Raw genomic sequence first — 15,050 nt, forward strand, 5'->3', positions numbered from 1 at the left:
AAACTACTAAAACTACTTTTAGCTAAATCACTTACTTTGAATAACAAATCTTTTTAGGGTATTACAAAAGATGATGAAGCGTTGGTCCTATTGTCCCATTCACGATTTTACATTTCCTTTGGTGTGTAAGTGTGTATTAGTAGCCTACATGTTAACGATATGCAAAAGGTACAAACCCCAAAGTAAACAATGACGCGAGTTATCATCTACAATGTAAATCTCTTTTCTTGGACTACAACAAACACAAGGATTGTAGGCAACAGTTTACTTTCTGGGATTGGTGATGTAGTAAAGACAGACATTATAATAATTCCTCCCACTTCAAGCTCACAGCCTGTAAGTTAACTCCTGTTAGCATTGCATTGTGACTGAATCTTTCAAACATGTTAAGAAGCGTCACATTTCCTGCTGACGTCAGACGTATTCAGGCCAATTAGGGACACAACGCTTTTCAAATCTGGAGCTACAAAAATGTACGGTATGTGGAAAACAATGTGTTTTTAACCATAAACCACGCAAACACATTGTATTATACTAAATACACAAAATAGCATTGTTTTTTAGCAATGAAATAGGTGCTCTTTAACTGCATGAATAGGTACACTGCATTAAAGGCAGGATAGGCAGGAATTATCTAAAACACTTTTTTACAAATTTGTTTAAATTGTTTTAATATACCAATACATAAGTAAAATGTAAGTACTCTGAAAAAGAGAGTATAAAAATTGAGTGTCTGTAGACCTCTCACGACTGTTTTAAACACAGCTCATTTTTCCATTCACTCCACCCCCTCCCTTCTGGGTTTCTACTAAAGCCACGCCCCTAAAACACATGAACGCGCGACGCTGACCGGCTCTGCTGGGAGAAGCATTTACCTCAGACAAGCCGAAAGGAAGGAACGCGGTGCATGTAGTAACATCATGTCAGAATCACATGTAATAATGCACCTAACTTTATCACTATGAATCTAAACAAATAGGATGGCTTTTAGTACTCACTATTAAGCTAGCATATCGATACTGGTAAAGTTTAAAATTATTTTTTTTGATTCGGTAACAAACGAGCTAGTTATATTTATAAGACAAAGCTAAAAACAGGTTGCATTGATACAAGTTTTTTTATTACCATCAGTTACACTGTGATGAAGGTGAATTTTGTGGAAGATTCATAAAATATACAGTGTTTTGCATGTAAGAGTTTCCATGATGAAAGCATTTTTGACTCTGATGAGGACTACACTCCGGAGACCATACCGCTACCACATCGTCGACTCAAGGAAAAGCCACGCGATATTTACTCTCGTTTGATTTCTTCGTTTATTTCTTTTTTTGCCTTGTTTGCCTTTGCTGACTGGATATGCAGGTACTGTGAGTTCTGAATGCACTTTCTCTGCCGTACTTTTGTTCTTCCTAGAGTGCCTCCTGCAAGTTCAAATCAATCGGGTGTGCGCATGTGTGGGCAGATCCCATAGCAACAGGGGTGGTAGCCATGGTCGCGAGAGAGAGTGATTTTAATTATGTATTGGTATATAAAGACAGTTTAAACAAATTTGTAAAAAAGTTTTTTTTAGATAATTCCTGCCTATCCTGCCTTTAAAATGTGGTCTTTATTCATCCATGTCTTTTGAAACCCAAATGACTTTCAGTCAATTATAGACTTGAAGAACACACTTCAAATAATCACTCAGATATTTTAATGTAGCGTTTAGCATACTTTAAATTATATGCCATTAGCACAATGTTTCATTTATGAATGTACAGTGTGTGATGCTGGACAGGAGGCAACAGGTGAGAATGTGAAATTATGCTGACATTATTAATGGCTTGCTAAAAAACACAACCATGATTCATTATCCTAGTTGTGTTGACTTGCAAATTATTTAAATGCAAATGGTATGAAGAACATAGACACAGTAATCTAAACATAAACAATGATGGTGCAGTCAGCCATTATATGAATGAATGTGTTGATATAACTAACAACACTTACACAAAACAGACACATCATACTTTACATGTGAACATATGGAGAGATGAAGCTACTGGCATTCAGAGATGCAAAATATGAAGCTGTGCATAAAATGTGGATGAAGTATTTTAAAACCAAAATAGAAACATCATGATGTGCATAATCCAAGATGCTTATGAAATCTTGTGTAATGAAATATAGTTTTATTTATACATTTATTACAATAAATTTTGTATGGTTGTGACGTACTAGGCTGGCCGGACATATAGGTGAAGTCTGTGATCTTATTTATACTTAGGTCAGTGACCTGATTACAATGTACATTTCAGTGGCGGCTCGTGACTGCTCATCCGAAGGGCGCAAATTCAAAATATGTGTTCGGAGTGTCATGTGTGTTGCTTGTGTTTTCAAAATATGTGTTTGTTGTGTCAAGTGAACCATGTGCATCACGTGTTTTGTCAAAATAAATGCCTGCTGCACACGCGTCAAAACCATTTATGATAAAAGAGTTGTGTTCACAAAATACACGCAAGACACTCCCTAACAGTAAACTCTAATTAGGCATGAGATTATGCGAGTATCTGGCAACGCGAGTGTCTCTTTTATTATAAACCCTTTAGATGCGTCTGCAACAGGCACTTATTTTGACAAGACACGTGATGCACATAGGATCGGTTGATGCGCAGAACACATATTTAAAAATTATGAACCACACACATGATGGGCTACATATATGTTGTGACAAACTTCGCATCGAGCGCCCTCGAAAAAAGAAGTCACCGGCCCCCACTGGTACATATGGCAAAAGTCTAAAGGGGGCTAACATTACTAATCGGCACTTATTACCATAGTCAGATGCTTGGTTGGAAAAATAGTGGAAAAAATCAGCTGTGATTAAATGAAAAATATCTGGTGTCTGAATTAGCTCTTGAAACTCTCTTTGATATACATTTACTGGTAGTCCTTGACTATTTAAGTACTTAAAATGATCCGCCAAGTCACTCTGGAAATGTCTCTGTGTGTGTGTGTTTCTACATTAATGACTTTCTGCCGGGTGTGCCTCACAAGTCTTGGAAAGTGTAGACTCTGGCTCTTTGATCGCCCCCTGGTGGCTGGCTGCAGTACAAGTCATAAACCCCGCCCTCTCCATTCAAACGACTGGGACTCTGCTCTAAATAAAAAAAATATTTACACTTCCAGTAAAAGTTACCGAAAGATGGGTTTGGTCCTTTCAAGTAGTTGTTATCATGCTGATATATGTTCAAGTGTTCATTTTTATGATGAGTTTAATTTTAGCTAGTAATTTGATGCTATAGAAATGGGGCGTGTCGTTATGATTGGCGTGGTTGAATTGGTTGCGCGAGCGTTTGGGCGGAAGTTTGATACTGCGGCTCCGCCTCTGGCTCCACGGACGATTCCTTCTGCGCATGCCTTGGCTCCAAATTGACGTTTTTACGTAAAATGGCGGCGACCATGGTCGGACATTTTTGGCTTCAATTCATTACAATGGAGGGAGGCGACGTCGCGTCGTCTATCTTTTTCATAGTCTATGCTTTCTACACACAAAAAAAACGGCCAAAACATAAAACATTCAGCTCACAATTTACACAATTTACCAAAGGAGGTTAGTGTAAATGTACAATGTAACCGGATGGGCATCCTGTGTTTCATCTCATGATCAGCGTACAGTAAAAACACTGCCCTTACTTTCTATTTTTCGCTTTTTATGAAATAAAAAACTGGAAGTAGGAGAGAACCATCTGCCTGGCTCGCAGTAACACTTCTATTGCGGAAAAGCAGTGCGTGGATGATAGGATGACTTGATGTGATCGCCATGGCAACCCTACAGCACTCTAGCAGGTGCTTCTACACATCATCTGGCCCTGTGTTAACAAATAACATGAACATTTACAAACCAAGCATAAAAGGCTATAGCACGCGCTCGTGATCACATATACTCACTTGAGGTGCGTGCACAAACACACCAATGCAAACACACATCTTCCAGCAGAGCCAGACATTTCATATTGTGCATTCAAGCGAATCGTTGTATACACGCTCACGTACATTGCACTTGATGTTTCGACATTCGTAGCACCCTGTTGGAGAAAAGGTCAGACTGCTTGGCAACAGAACCCACTGAGCTTTATTTTAATTAGAGGAGGACCATTTCCTGTTTCCTCTCAGCCTGCAGTCAATACAGACTGCAGGTGAAGTGGGCACGTCTTCCACCTGACCAGCCTTATTCATGAGCAAACACATCCATATGGCCCTTCTATTACAGGTTAAAGCGGAACAAGAGACAGTTTTCTATTAATCCGATATTATGCAACGTAAAAGCAATGTTTTATTAATCCACTTGGCTCTGGAATGACTCATATATTCATGTAGTGTCTTAAAGGGCTCTAAGGCCTCTAAGAAAGGTGTAAAGATTTGAACCCTACTGAGCTTAGTAAAAGGTGGTGGCAAAGAAAAAGATGTAAAGGTGATATAGTGCTGGTGAGTCATTCAGCGAATAAATGTAATGTTCGCTTAAAAACGAAAGTCTATACATCTATTATATCAATGATATGGGTCTTATCAACAACTTTTAATGACAACAATATGAGAATATGAGTATCTTTAATGATGACTAGGTAGTAACTAATGGGAACTAACACAAATGGAAAGCAAGGTCTATGAAATAGCTAAGCTATATTGTGGCAGGCTAGGCAACACTGTGCTGCCTATAACTAGGACTAAGATAATTCCTGTCCTGGAATAAAGTTAAGCTGACATGTAGTTGAAAATTAACAAAAGTTAGTATGAATATAGTTGACGCAGTTGCAAATGAATGAGTTAGTTGATGTAGTTGCATATTAATGAGAGTTAGTTGATGAAGTTGCAAATTAATGTCAATTAGTTGACCTGTAGGACCAGATTTACTAACAGCTTGTGCCAGCACAAACTAACAGTTTGGCGTTAATTAGGTGGGTAATTAGCGCTAAAAAATTGTGGGGTTTAGTTTTTTTGTGACTGACCTTATTGCATAGGTATTTCTACATAGGCATTTCTTTTAATTTTCACTTTCAAATGCAAAATTTATGGGAGGAGAGTATTTATATGATTCACGCAAGTGACGCGACGCGATTTACATTTAATTTTTGATCCTCCGGTTCTTTTCAGTGTCCTATGGCTTCGTTAGCTGTGATTTCACACCCTGCATTTTCAGCTGTGATGTTTGTGGTGCTGAACTCAAGCGCATCAGGTGTTAGTAAATCACTTGCACCTGAGGAGAATAAGCTCTGCTTATAGGCGACCCTAAACTAATTTGCGCTGCTCTTAATAGATAGTGTTGGCCATTATGAAAATGAGATGTTGCGCCTGTGTTATTTTTTTAGTTAGTTCAGTTAGTTGACATAGTTGCAAAATAATGAGATTAAATTGACATGTAGTTGCAAATTAATGAGACTTAGTTTACGTATTTGCAAATTGATAGAAGTTAGGTAACTTAGTTGAAAAATAATAAGAGTAAGTTGACATGTAGTTGCAAATTAACGAGAGTTAGTTGACGCAGTTGCAAATTAATGAGAGTTAGTTGATGTAGTTGCAAATTAATGAAAGTAAGTTGACCTGTAGGACCAGATTTACTAACAGCTTGCGCCAGCACAAACTAACATTTTGGCGTTAAATATGACAGTCGGGATTTACTAAAGACTTACAGTGGATAATTATTGCTGAAAAAAAATGTGATCTAGTTTTTTTGCGACTGACCTTATTGCATATGCATTTCTAGGAGTTTCCCTTTCAGACACAAAATTTATGGGAGGAGAGTATTTAAATGATTCACGCAACGTGATTTACGACACTAAACTAATTTGCGCTGCTCTTTGTAGCGTTGGCCATTATGAAAACTAGATGTTGCGGCTGTGTTATTTAATTTGTGTTTTTAGTAAATTACCTGCAGATATTACCACTCCTATCTGCGCTTTTTTGGAATTGCGCTCTCACGCTAATTTGCCCCTTTTAGTAAATCTGGCCCGCAGTTGCAAATTAATTAGTTAGTTGACATGTAGTTGCAAATTAATGAGTTAGTTTACATGTAGTTGCAAATTAATGAGAGTTATAGTTGACGTAGTTGCAAAATGATGAAAGGTAGTTTACATGTAGTTGCAAATTAATAAAAGTTAGTTGACATAGTTGCAAAATATTAAGAGTAAATTGACATGTATTTTCAAATTAATAGAACTTAGGTGACGTAGTTGCAAATTAATAAGAGTTAGTTGTCACATATCAAAGCTACCGATGACTGGTTTGACAGTTATATAAACAATATTGTCTAAAAATAATGGTCAATATTAACCACTTACACTGCAGAATACTACAAATTAAAGCCCCCGTCGCCTAAAAAGTGCACTTTTAAATTGGTTTCTATCAGAAAATGAGTCGCAAATGTGTGTGCAAAAATATCCTGTTATTATACAAATCCATATTCTTCTTTGTGTAATCTCCTTTAAACTGCAACAGTCACACAAAACAGGCTGTTAGATCCCCTATCAATGTGATGTCACAATGATTACGCCCCACCCATGACTGCTCATAGGACGTAGTTCAAACTTTTGCCAGAGACACATGTTTTGATCTAGTCCAAAGCACATGTGTAAGCACTATACTCCCTACTTTGCATACGGGGAGGGAAACAGAAGCTTTCTTTGCATTTAAAGAGACACACACCAAACAGCGCGTTTTTCATTGCAGCAACATATGGCCATGTTCAACATCGTATAATGAAAGATCTGTGATGTATTTTTAGCTGAAACTTTACAGACACATTCTGTGGATACCAGTGACTATTTTAATATTGATAAATATTATAAATATCGCGTGGTTGTGACAATATTTTAAGTCATATTGAAATGTGACCATGTGACCACCAATTTTCACCACCCTTTTAATTTATGCGTCCTAATTCTGAGACGCATTAATTAAAACTTTGATAGCTGCAGTCTTTTTATGTGTTGCTCATATTAAGGTCTAATCAGGGCACCATCGAAGAGTTCGGCATCAGCACGTTTAATTTTAGTGAAGCTCTGGGGTACAGTGACTCTCACATGGGCCTGTGTTGAGCTTAGATCGGCTACTCACTCATAACCTGTCATCATGAAAAAATCACTTGCTTCGGTTCAGCCACAGCAATAAAGAAAGGAGATGGATTGGGCGACTCAGGTAATGGATAACTTCTGCAACCAATCAGAGTTTGTTCTTTCCTGTACACTAAAATCAGCATTAGATTTTTTAAACCTTGTATACAGTGTCGCCTCTCATTTACCTGCTTGTCATGATTAACTTAGCATTATCTGTAGAGAATTACCACTATTTATTTATTTTTTACAACCAGTTTAGGTATGGATGACTTTATGGATGAAATTTTTATGTAGTGTAAAATTAATTTATTATTATTCAGAAATGACAAATAAAGTATGTAAAGCAGCTATTTTAATATAATAATACATTTATTTTTTGTAGAAATTACTTATTCTGTGTGTGTCTGTTTATGTCTGTCTGCTTGTATTTGAGTACAAAACAAAGGCAGATGAAGTCATTGTTATGATTGATGATATACATTTGTGAACTCTTTTGGCACGTAAGGCTGATGACAGGCAGCCAGCTATGGGCTACTGTATCAACTGCTGCTGGCTTATGTATTTCTGTCCAGAGCTGATAAGTTGACTCCATCCTCGCCTTATTTAGTGCGTTAGAGTTCTGTGCTGCTGACACAACAGAGAGAGAGAGAGAGAGAGAGAGAGAGAGAGAGAGAGAGAGAGAGAGAGAGAGAGAGAAAGGGAGAGGGAGAGAGAGATGTACTAGGTGCATAGGGCTGTATGTTGATGGTCATATTGTTACACACCCCTGTGTGTCTACCCCCAAATGAATCGACAATCCCTTTTGTAATGTGAACCTGTAATAGTTTCTATCACAATTCTTTTCATAGTGAACACAAGAGCGCTAGTTAACCTTTCCAGCTAACACCTTAAATAGCAAATTATGTTGGCTGCAGCAAGAGCCCTGCCCCTGAAAAAAGTGGGGGTCCAAAAGGGGATCTGTGCAGTTTATATTTTCGAGGAAGACATGGTGAAGTAAAAGATAGTTTAGGACTTATTTTCATAGGGATACATAGACACAAGTTCTGGGCACCACCATATTAAAATAGCAAGACTGTCCTATAAACACACAGTCAAGAGAGGAGCAATGGTTTGTCTGGATAAAAGCACAAAAACATTCATACTTCTTGGCTTATTTCAATAGTTTATGATCCGAGAGGCATAACAAAATGTTTAATCTCTGTATTTCTTTTAAGCCTCCTGGCCTGCCAAGAGTCCAGCTGTTAGCCTACAAACAAGTTCTTGCTCAGCTGATACTGAAGTAATGCAAGTAATGCATAGTAAAATGGCTTTCCTTTCATTTCGTAGCACTTGTAATGACCCTGGAGTATGAATCCTATAACCCCGACCCACTGGGGTGTAACCACAGAAGATAAGCCACACTGAGGACAAATGCCAGATACAGTACTCTGCTCGGGCCACCCAGTACATGCTCTCGAAAACTTTGCTCTGAGTATTTACCATTCCTTAATGCGCCATAGATTATACAGTGTTTAAAAAAAAGGAACTGTCGGTAAGCAATCTGAATGTGCCAGGCAAACATGTTTTTAACAGAGAAATGTCAAATCCATAACATTGTTTCTTAAATGCGCACATGAAAATAAAATAAATATTATTTGTTCTTTAAAGTGTTGTCCCTTCTTCATTTGTTGGGTTTTATTGCTTCAGATTTGTGCATTTTAATTCAAAGTATGTATCCTAAAACCTTTTTTCCCAGAAGCTGAAAAATCAACTAGTCATATTAAGCAAGCATATTATGACCAATAGGACCACAAATGCTTTCTACTGAATATATCATGTTATATATATTAATAATCTGGGTGATCATTAACTTGTACCAGAATAAAGTACACAAGCACATGTATGTGCACATACACACAGCAACGACTCAGTAGTCTCAACTTAAAATCAATTACTGAAAAATGTTTATTACTCTCATCTGCTCTAGATTGAATACACAAAGGTTACACATTTAATTCAATGTAGCGGTGTCCCAGACAAGGCAATTAAACTTCTGTGATTAAAATCCAGCTTTATTCACAAGAGAACTCACCTTAATTACTGTCCCGTAAGTCGTATAAGATATCTCCTAAGTACCTTTTATACCATGCAAGCATGCGCAACCTATAAACAGTACAGTTAAAAGTATGCGTGGTTACAAATATTTTAATATTCGATGCATCACCTGCACTGTACGTGAACGCTCGCGTACACGTTAAAACGTAATTATATTTCTAGCTTTAAAGGGGCCATGGCATGGAAATCGGACTTTTTCCATGTTTAAGTGCTATGATTGGGTCCCAAGTGCTTCTACCAACCTAGAAAATGTGAAAAAGATCAACCCAGTAACTTAGTTTTGGTAAACCATTCTCTACAAGCACATGAAAAAATAGGTCGTTGAAATTTGTCTCTCTAATGCAGTGGTTCTCAAACTGGGGTCCAGGGCCCCCAGGGGGGCCGCGAGATGGTGCCAGGGGGGCCCCAGTTTTATGACATTTTATAAAATACATTCATTTATCATGAATTCTGTGTAATTAAACCTAAAAAAAAACAAGGCTACTAACCAACAGCACTACTTTGTATAACTTAATATGTTTTGTTAAATAAAAATGTAAAATTTTAGAACAGTTTTTGTCATAAATTGTCTTTGGGGGGGGGGGGGGCGCGAAGGAATGTACCGTACACAAGGGGGGCCGCACGCAGAAAAAGTTTGAGAACCACTGCTCTAAAGGACACACCAAAAATGGCACATTCTCGCACACACCTACAAAGTGCCAATTTTAACATGATATAATAAATTATTTATATGGTATTTTGAGCTAAAACTTCACATATGTGCTCTATGACACCAAAGATTTATTTGACATCTTAAAAAAGTCTTGTGCCATGGCCCCTTTAAAGGGACACTCCACTTTTTTTTGAAAATATGGCCCTAGAGTTAAACATTTGATTTTTAACATTTTGGAATCCGCAATGATATTACGCAGTGGCTGAAAATAGTCCCCTTGCTGGTTACTTTCAATAGCAGGGGACTATTTTCAGCCACTGCGTAATATCATTGTGCCTCCTGCAGCTATGTTACGCCAGTCAGTTATTTCTCTTGTTTTTATTCATATTTTTAATTGTTTTATACTTTTATTCCTGTTTTATTCTTTTTCACACATTTAAACAGTTTTTATTTAAATCACATTTATTTTTTATTTTAATTGATATTTTAAATTCATGTATCTTTGATTTTTGTTTTCTCATTTCTATGTAAAGCACTTTGAATGACCTTTGTGTATGAAATGTGCTATACAAATAAACTTGCCTTGCCTTGCCTTGCCAGCAAAGTCCTTGGTTATCACACCAGGATTAGAGTATAGTTCCTAGACATATCTGCCTAGAAAATCGCAACTTTTAATTTTCCGTCGGTCTTAGTACACGATGTAACTACAGAAGAGTCAAGTTTTAAATAGGAAAAATATCAAAACTCTTTGGTTATGTTTTAGCACAATGCTAATGGTCTAATCAGATTCAATGGATTATGCTAAGCTATGCTAAAAGTAGGGCTGTCAAAAGATTAATCGCGATTAATCGCATCCAAAATAAAAGTTTGTGTTTACATAACATATGTGTGTGTACTGTGTCTAAATATTATGTATATATAAATACCGACACATTCAGGTATATATTTAAGAAATATTTGCATTTAAATACTGTATATACATTTATATAATTTATATTATATATGAATATAAATATTTTATATATAAATATAATAAATTTTTCTTAAATATATACATAATTGGGTGTGTTTTTATATATGAATAATAATTATACACCATACACACACATTTGTTATGTTAACACAAACTTTTATTTTGGATGCGATTAATCGCGATTAATCTTTTGACAGCCCTAGCTAAAAGTAGTGCTGGGCGATAATTTGTTAACAATAAATTTGCTGATATAAATTTTCGCGATAAAACAATAACAACAGTTCATTAAGTGATCGGTAATGTTTACGCACTGTGCGTTATGTTGCGCAAGCACTTCGGATGCGGCACGCGCTCTTGGTTTACAATCACAGTGTCAGTTAGATTTTAAAGAGTGGAGTTAGATAAGGGCAAGCTATTCATTTATTAGTAGAGCCCTATGATTTTCGTAATGCGGATAACACGGACGGAATCACAGAATACAAATACACGGAAACATTTTCCTTTTGTGTAATGCTGGAAGCGCAAACAGGGTTCGTTAAAGCCGGGAACACAGCAAACAAAATAGGTACACTACTGTTACTTTCTTCCAGCGTCTGCCTTGCGCGCGCACACGTCCCCGTTGATATTAACTCTTGTTTTAGCACCAGCTCTGTTACATTCCCTTTTGACCGAAGGCTGTCCACAGTTTGAACTTTAATTGTTTCAACAACAGATGTGAGGATGTAATAAATTGTCATGTTTACATGATACAAACACTCCATCCGCTGCAGCAAATACATGCAAGTAGCCGGGTACTTTCTTTTGGTTTACAGATGTAGCATAATCATGCAATTCAAAGATCAAAAAGTTCAAGTATTTCCTGTGAAATCCGACACGACGGAATGGTTAACCGCACTAAAAATGTCCAAAGGTTAGTATTACCGCATCATTTTTTAATTACCGTACTGTGCCAATGTCATGGTTCGAAAACCCCTATCCAGCATCAACCAATTTAAACAATGACGTGAGACAAACACATTCATTCAAGTCTGCTCCCATGTGTTTGTGGTGAAAGTACTTCACTGACTGACTTTAAATCAAAAAAAAAAAAATGTTCACATTTATAAAAATCTAGTTGTACTGAAACATGTTTACTTAATATTTTTTAGACAGATCTATCTTTTCTATTAATTTTCCATTAAATAATGTGATCTGATGAGTTTAAAGCAAGTTTCTTTTCTGCGTGTTTCTTCCATGATTGCTGTGAGCACAGGTGTCTTGCAGTTTGCTACTGGGTCATAAAGTACACCCCATTTCTTAACATACACAAACAGATGACTTGCTGATTTGTCCTGTGTTTATATGAAAATCTGATTTACTTACTTGTGTTTTATCTGAACTAGATAGAACATTTATCTCACTTCAACTTTATTTGTATAGCACATTTAAAAACAACCGAAGTTGACCAAAGTGTTTCACAGAATCAAGTACTACACATAAACTCACATCAGCTAACACATAACAACACTGTCAAAATATCTCAACCCTCAATTTACATTAAAAGCCAAAGAATAAAAATATGTCTTAATGGTAAACCATTCTATAATGTAGGCGCCGCAACCGAAAATGCTTGATGTCCTCTATTCTTACCGTGGGTTCACACCAGCCGCGTTTGAGGCGACAAATTTGCGTCTACCGCGTCTAGCTTGCCACTTAAACATTTTGAGTTTACTCGCTTCATTCGCGCGTGAAAGCTGCGTGTGAAATTCTAGTCATCGAGACATTAACGCGGAAATTCGCGTCATGGGAGAGGCTTCTGCGACTCCGCTCGCATCCTGTAATCACATCAGAAAGCTCCTGATTGGTTAACGCGGGCCGTTTTTCCGCCAAAGTTCAAATTTTTCAACTCGCGCGTTTGTCGCGGCAAATCGTAATTCGCGCCATTCGTGCGAATGAGGCCAAATCACGTCTACCGCACTGCGCTAAACGCCTCATTCGCACCGCGAGACCTCCAGAAGCGCATCAACGCATCTTCACATTGACTTAACATTGAAATCACTCGAGCTTGACGCCTCTACCGCGGCTGGTGTGAACGCAGCATTACACCTAGACCGTGGAACGACCCCAAATGTGTCATGATTAACGTTATTTATTTGATGTTTATGCGAACAAAAGCGCACTTACATGTAAAATCTATTTTAAGTTTGGTTTGCATCAGTACTTTTTTATATTTCTAGAAATTGTTTTTAAAACCATGATAATATTGATAAATGTGGTGATTTTGGTCACTATAACGTCGATGTGAAATTTTCGTATTTTCGTATTCGGTATTTTGAGCACTGATTTTTTTATCTATTTTTTAATTCAACAACTTTTTTTTTACAGATTGCAGCTTTAACGTTTATTCTGCAAAATTTTGAAACGTTTTTGTTCTGCATATTTTTTTCTGTAGGTTCATTCAACATAGTGGGATAAAACAAGGACAATTTTTACTATATTATCTCAGGCATAGATAATCCTTTACATTGACATACTAATGGAACATAACTGCAAGTAACCTCAAATACTCTGTACTAATGTAAAAAATGTTTAAATCTTCATCCCGATTAATTGAGGACTGACGCATGTTGTTTAAAAATAATATTCTAATCAGTAAAGGAACATGACGGCGTGTGTTCCCCAAGACCTGTTCAGGATGCTAAGAATTTGTACAAAGTGCCATTTTTACATAGTTTACATAGTACAGTCATTAATATATCTGTCTGGAGTAGCTCTTGGCAAAAGAACAAACATCACAATAGTCTACATGAGATACGTGATCCCATGACTCCTCTCTGTGAATCTGAGCTATGGACAAATAATAGAAGCCAGTCCTCTTAAAAGGTTACGCAACCTACAAACTCTGCAATAGACATCCAAACAAACCACATTCGAAGACGAATCGATGAATCTAAAACACTGATCTAAGAACATTGTTAGTGTGTGAAGCTACATCTAAAAATAATGGGTATGACATACGGTCAATGAATTGTCTAAATTGTTTCCCCTGATGCAGTCATACAACTGAACCATGCAGACATCACAGCTTAAAATTACAAGTAGTGTCAATCTTGAATGTTATGGAAGCCTGGAAGGGGGAGGGACACGTGTTCAGAGCAGCTTGAAAGCCAAAATGTCATGATTACAAATTATATTTATGATATCTATGACTAAGTTCTTGGTAATGCTACAGTATTCATGTATTCTTGTGTAATCAAAAGGAATTGAAAAAGTAAAGATTTTTGTTTTTAAAGAGAAAGGAAAGGAAGACAGGAAAAGATGGACCCACCCCAAACCCATGCCACTGGTTGAGCCAGTGTTGGTTGAGTTAAAACAAATAACACATTTTAACTTTAATAAACAGGAGTTTATCAGTAAAAGCAGGTGCCTTACCTTGAAACTGCTATTTCCACTTTAGTCCTGGCGATAGCTGACGCCCTTCGAGCACCCTCCACGGCCCTGTCCACTTTTTCTTTAGTTTTATGACTTTTAAGAGGAATAAGCTGCTTCCTTATTCCACGCACCAGTACGTTATTTTTATACTTCCCCTCTTCTTTGGTTCCATCCGGGAATATCGTGCATCCGTATCCATTCCTCTTGTTGTTCAACCATTCCCCTTCATACTTCAACCCATTGGATCGCTCGCTGACTCCAAAACCATTGCGTTTGTCATTCTTCCACTCGCCCATGTAAGACTCAGTGGTGGTGGCGTCCACATGGTCCTCCATGGGCATGTACTCATCGTGCACCTCTCCATCCCCATAGCTGATGGTGGAGTTGGCATCGCTGGAGCTGATGCGGCTCATGGTGGCGTCGCTCCGCGCAGCACTCTGTTTGCTAGAGATGGACGTTTTGGAGTCGGATTTACGGAGCTGGCGAAGGCTGCCAAAGAGAGACCCGCGGCGAAACAGGCCCTTCTTCTTGCCCGTGGCGACTTCGGTATCATTGTGAAAATTCAACACGAAACCACCGCGAGTGCCAACCGGTGTGTCTGCAACAGAATCTTGCAAAACGGTGCCATTGCTCTGCACGGTGCCATTGCTTCTCAAGGAGGCCAGAGAGGTGCGAAGAGGAGAACGGATAATTGTTGCTATTCCGTAAGGCACGCTTTGGCGAACCCCATAACCGTGCCTCATGCCCCCCATCCACTGGCCTTGATAAGTGCCTGAGAAAAAGAAACATTGTGTAGTATATTCATTAACAGCACACAGTGAAGATGTTT

General features: G+C 37.7%; 1 protein-coding gene across 1 annotated transcript in view; it reads right to left on the reverse strand.

The window, feature by feature from the left end:
- The window catches only part of jph1a (junctophilin 1a), a 39,169-nt gene that overhangs the window by 22,565 nt on the left and 1,554 nt on the right, over positions 1-15,050 (reverse strand). The window contains exon 2 of the mRNA XM_055181805.2: positions 14,222-14,993. Coding sequence (XP_055037780.2) covers positions 14,222-14,993 — 772 coding nt within the window. The remainder of the gene's footprint in view (positions 1-14,221; positions 14,994-15,050) is intronic.

This window comes from Misgurnus anguillicaudatus, chromosome 25, assembly GCF_027580225.2.
Source record: "Misgurnus anguillicaudatus chromosome 25, ASM2758022v2, whole genome shotgun sequence".
In the NCBI taxonomy this organism is placed as follows: Eukaryota; Metazoa; Chordata; class Actinopteri; order Cypriniformes; family Cobitidae; genus Misgurnus; species Misgurnus anguillicaudatus.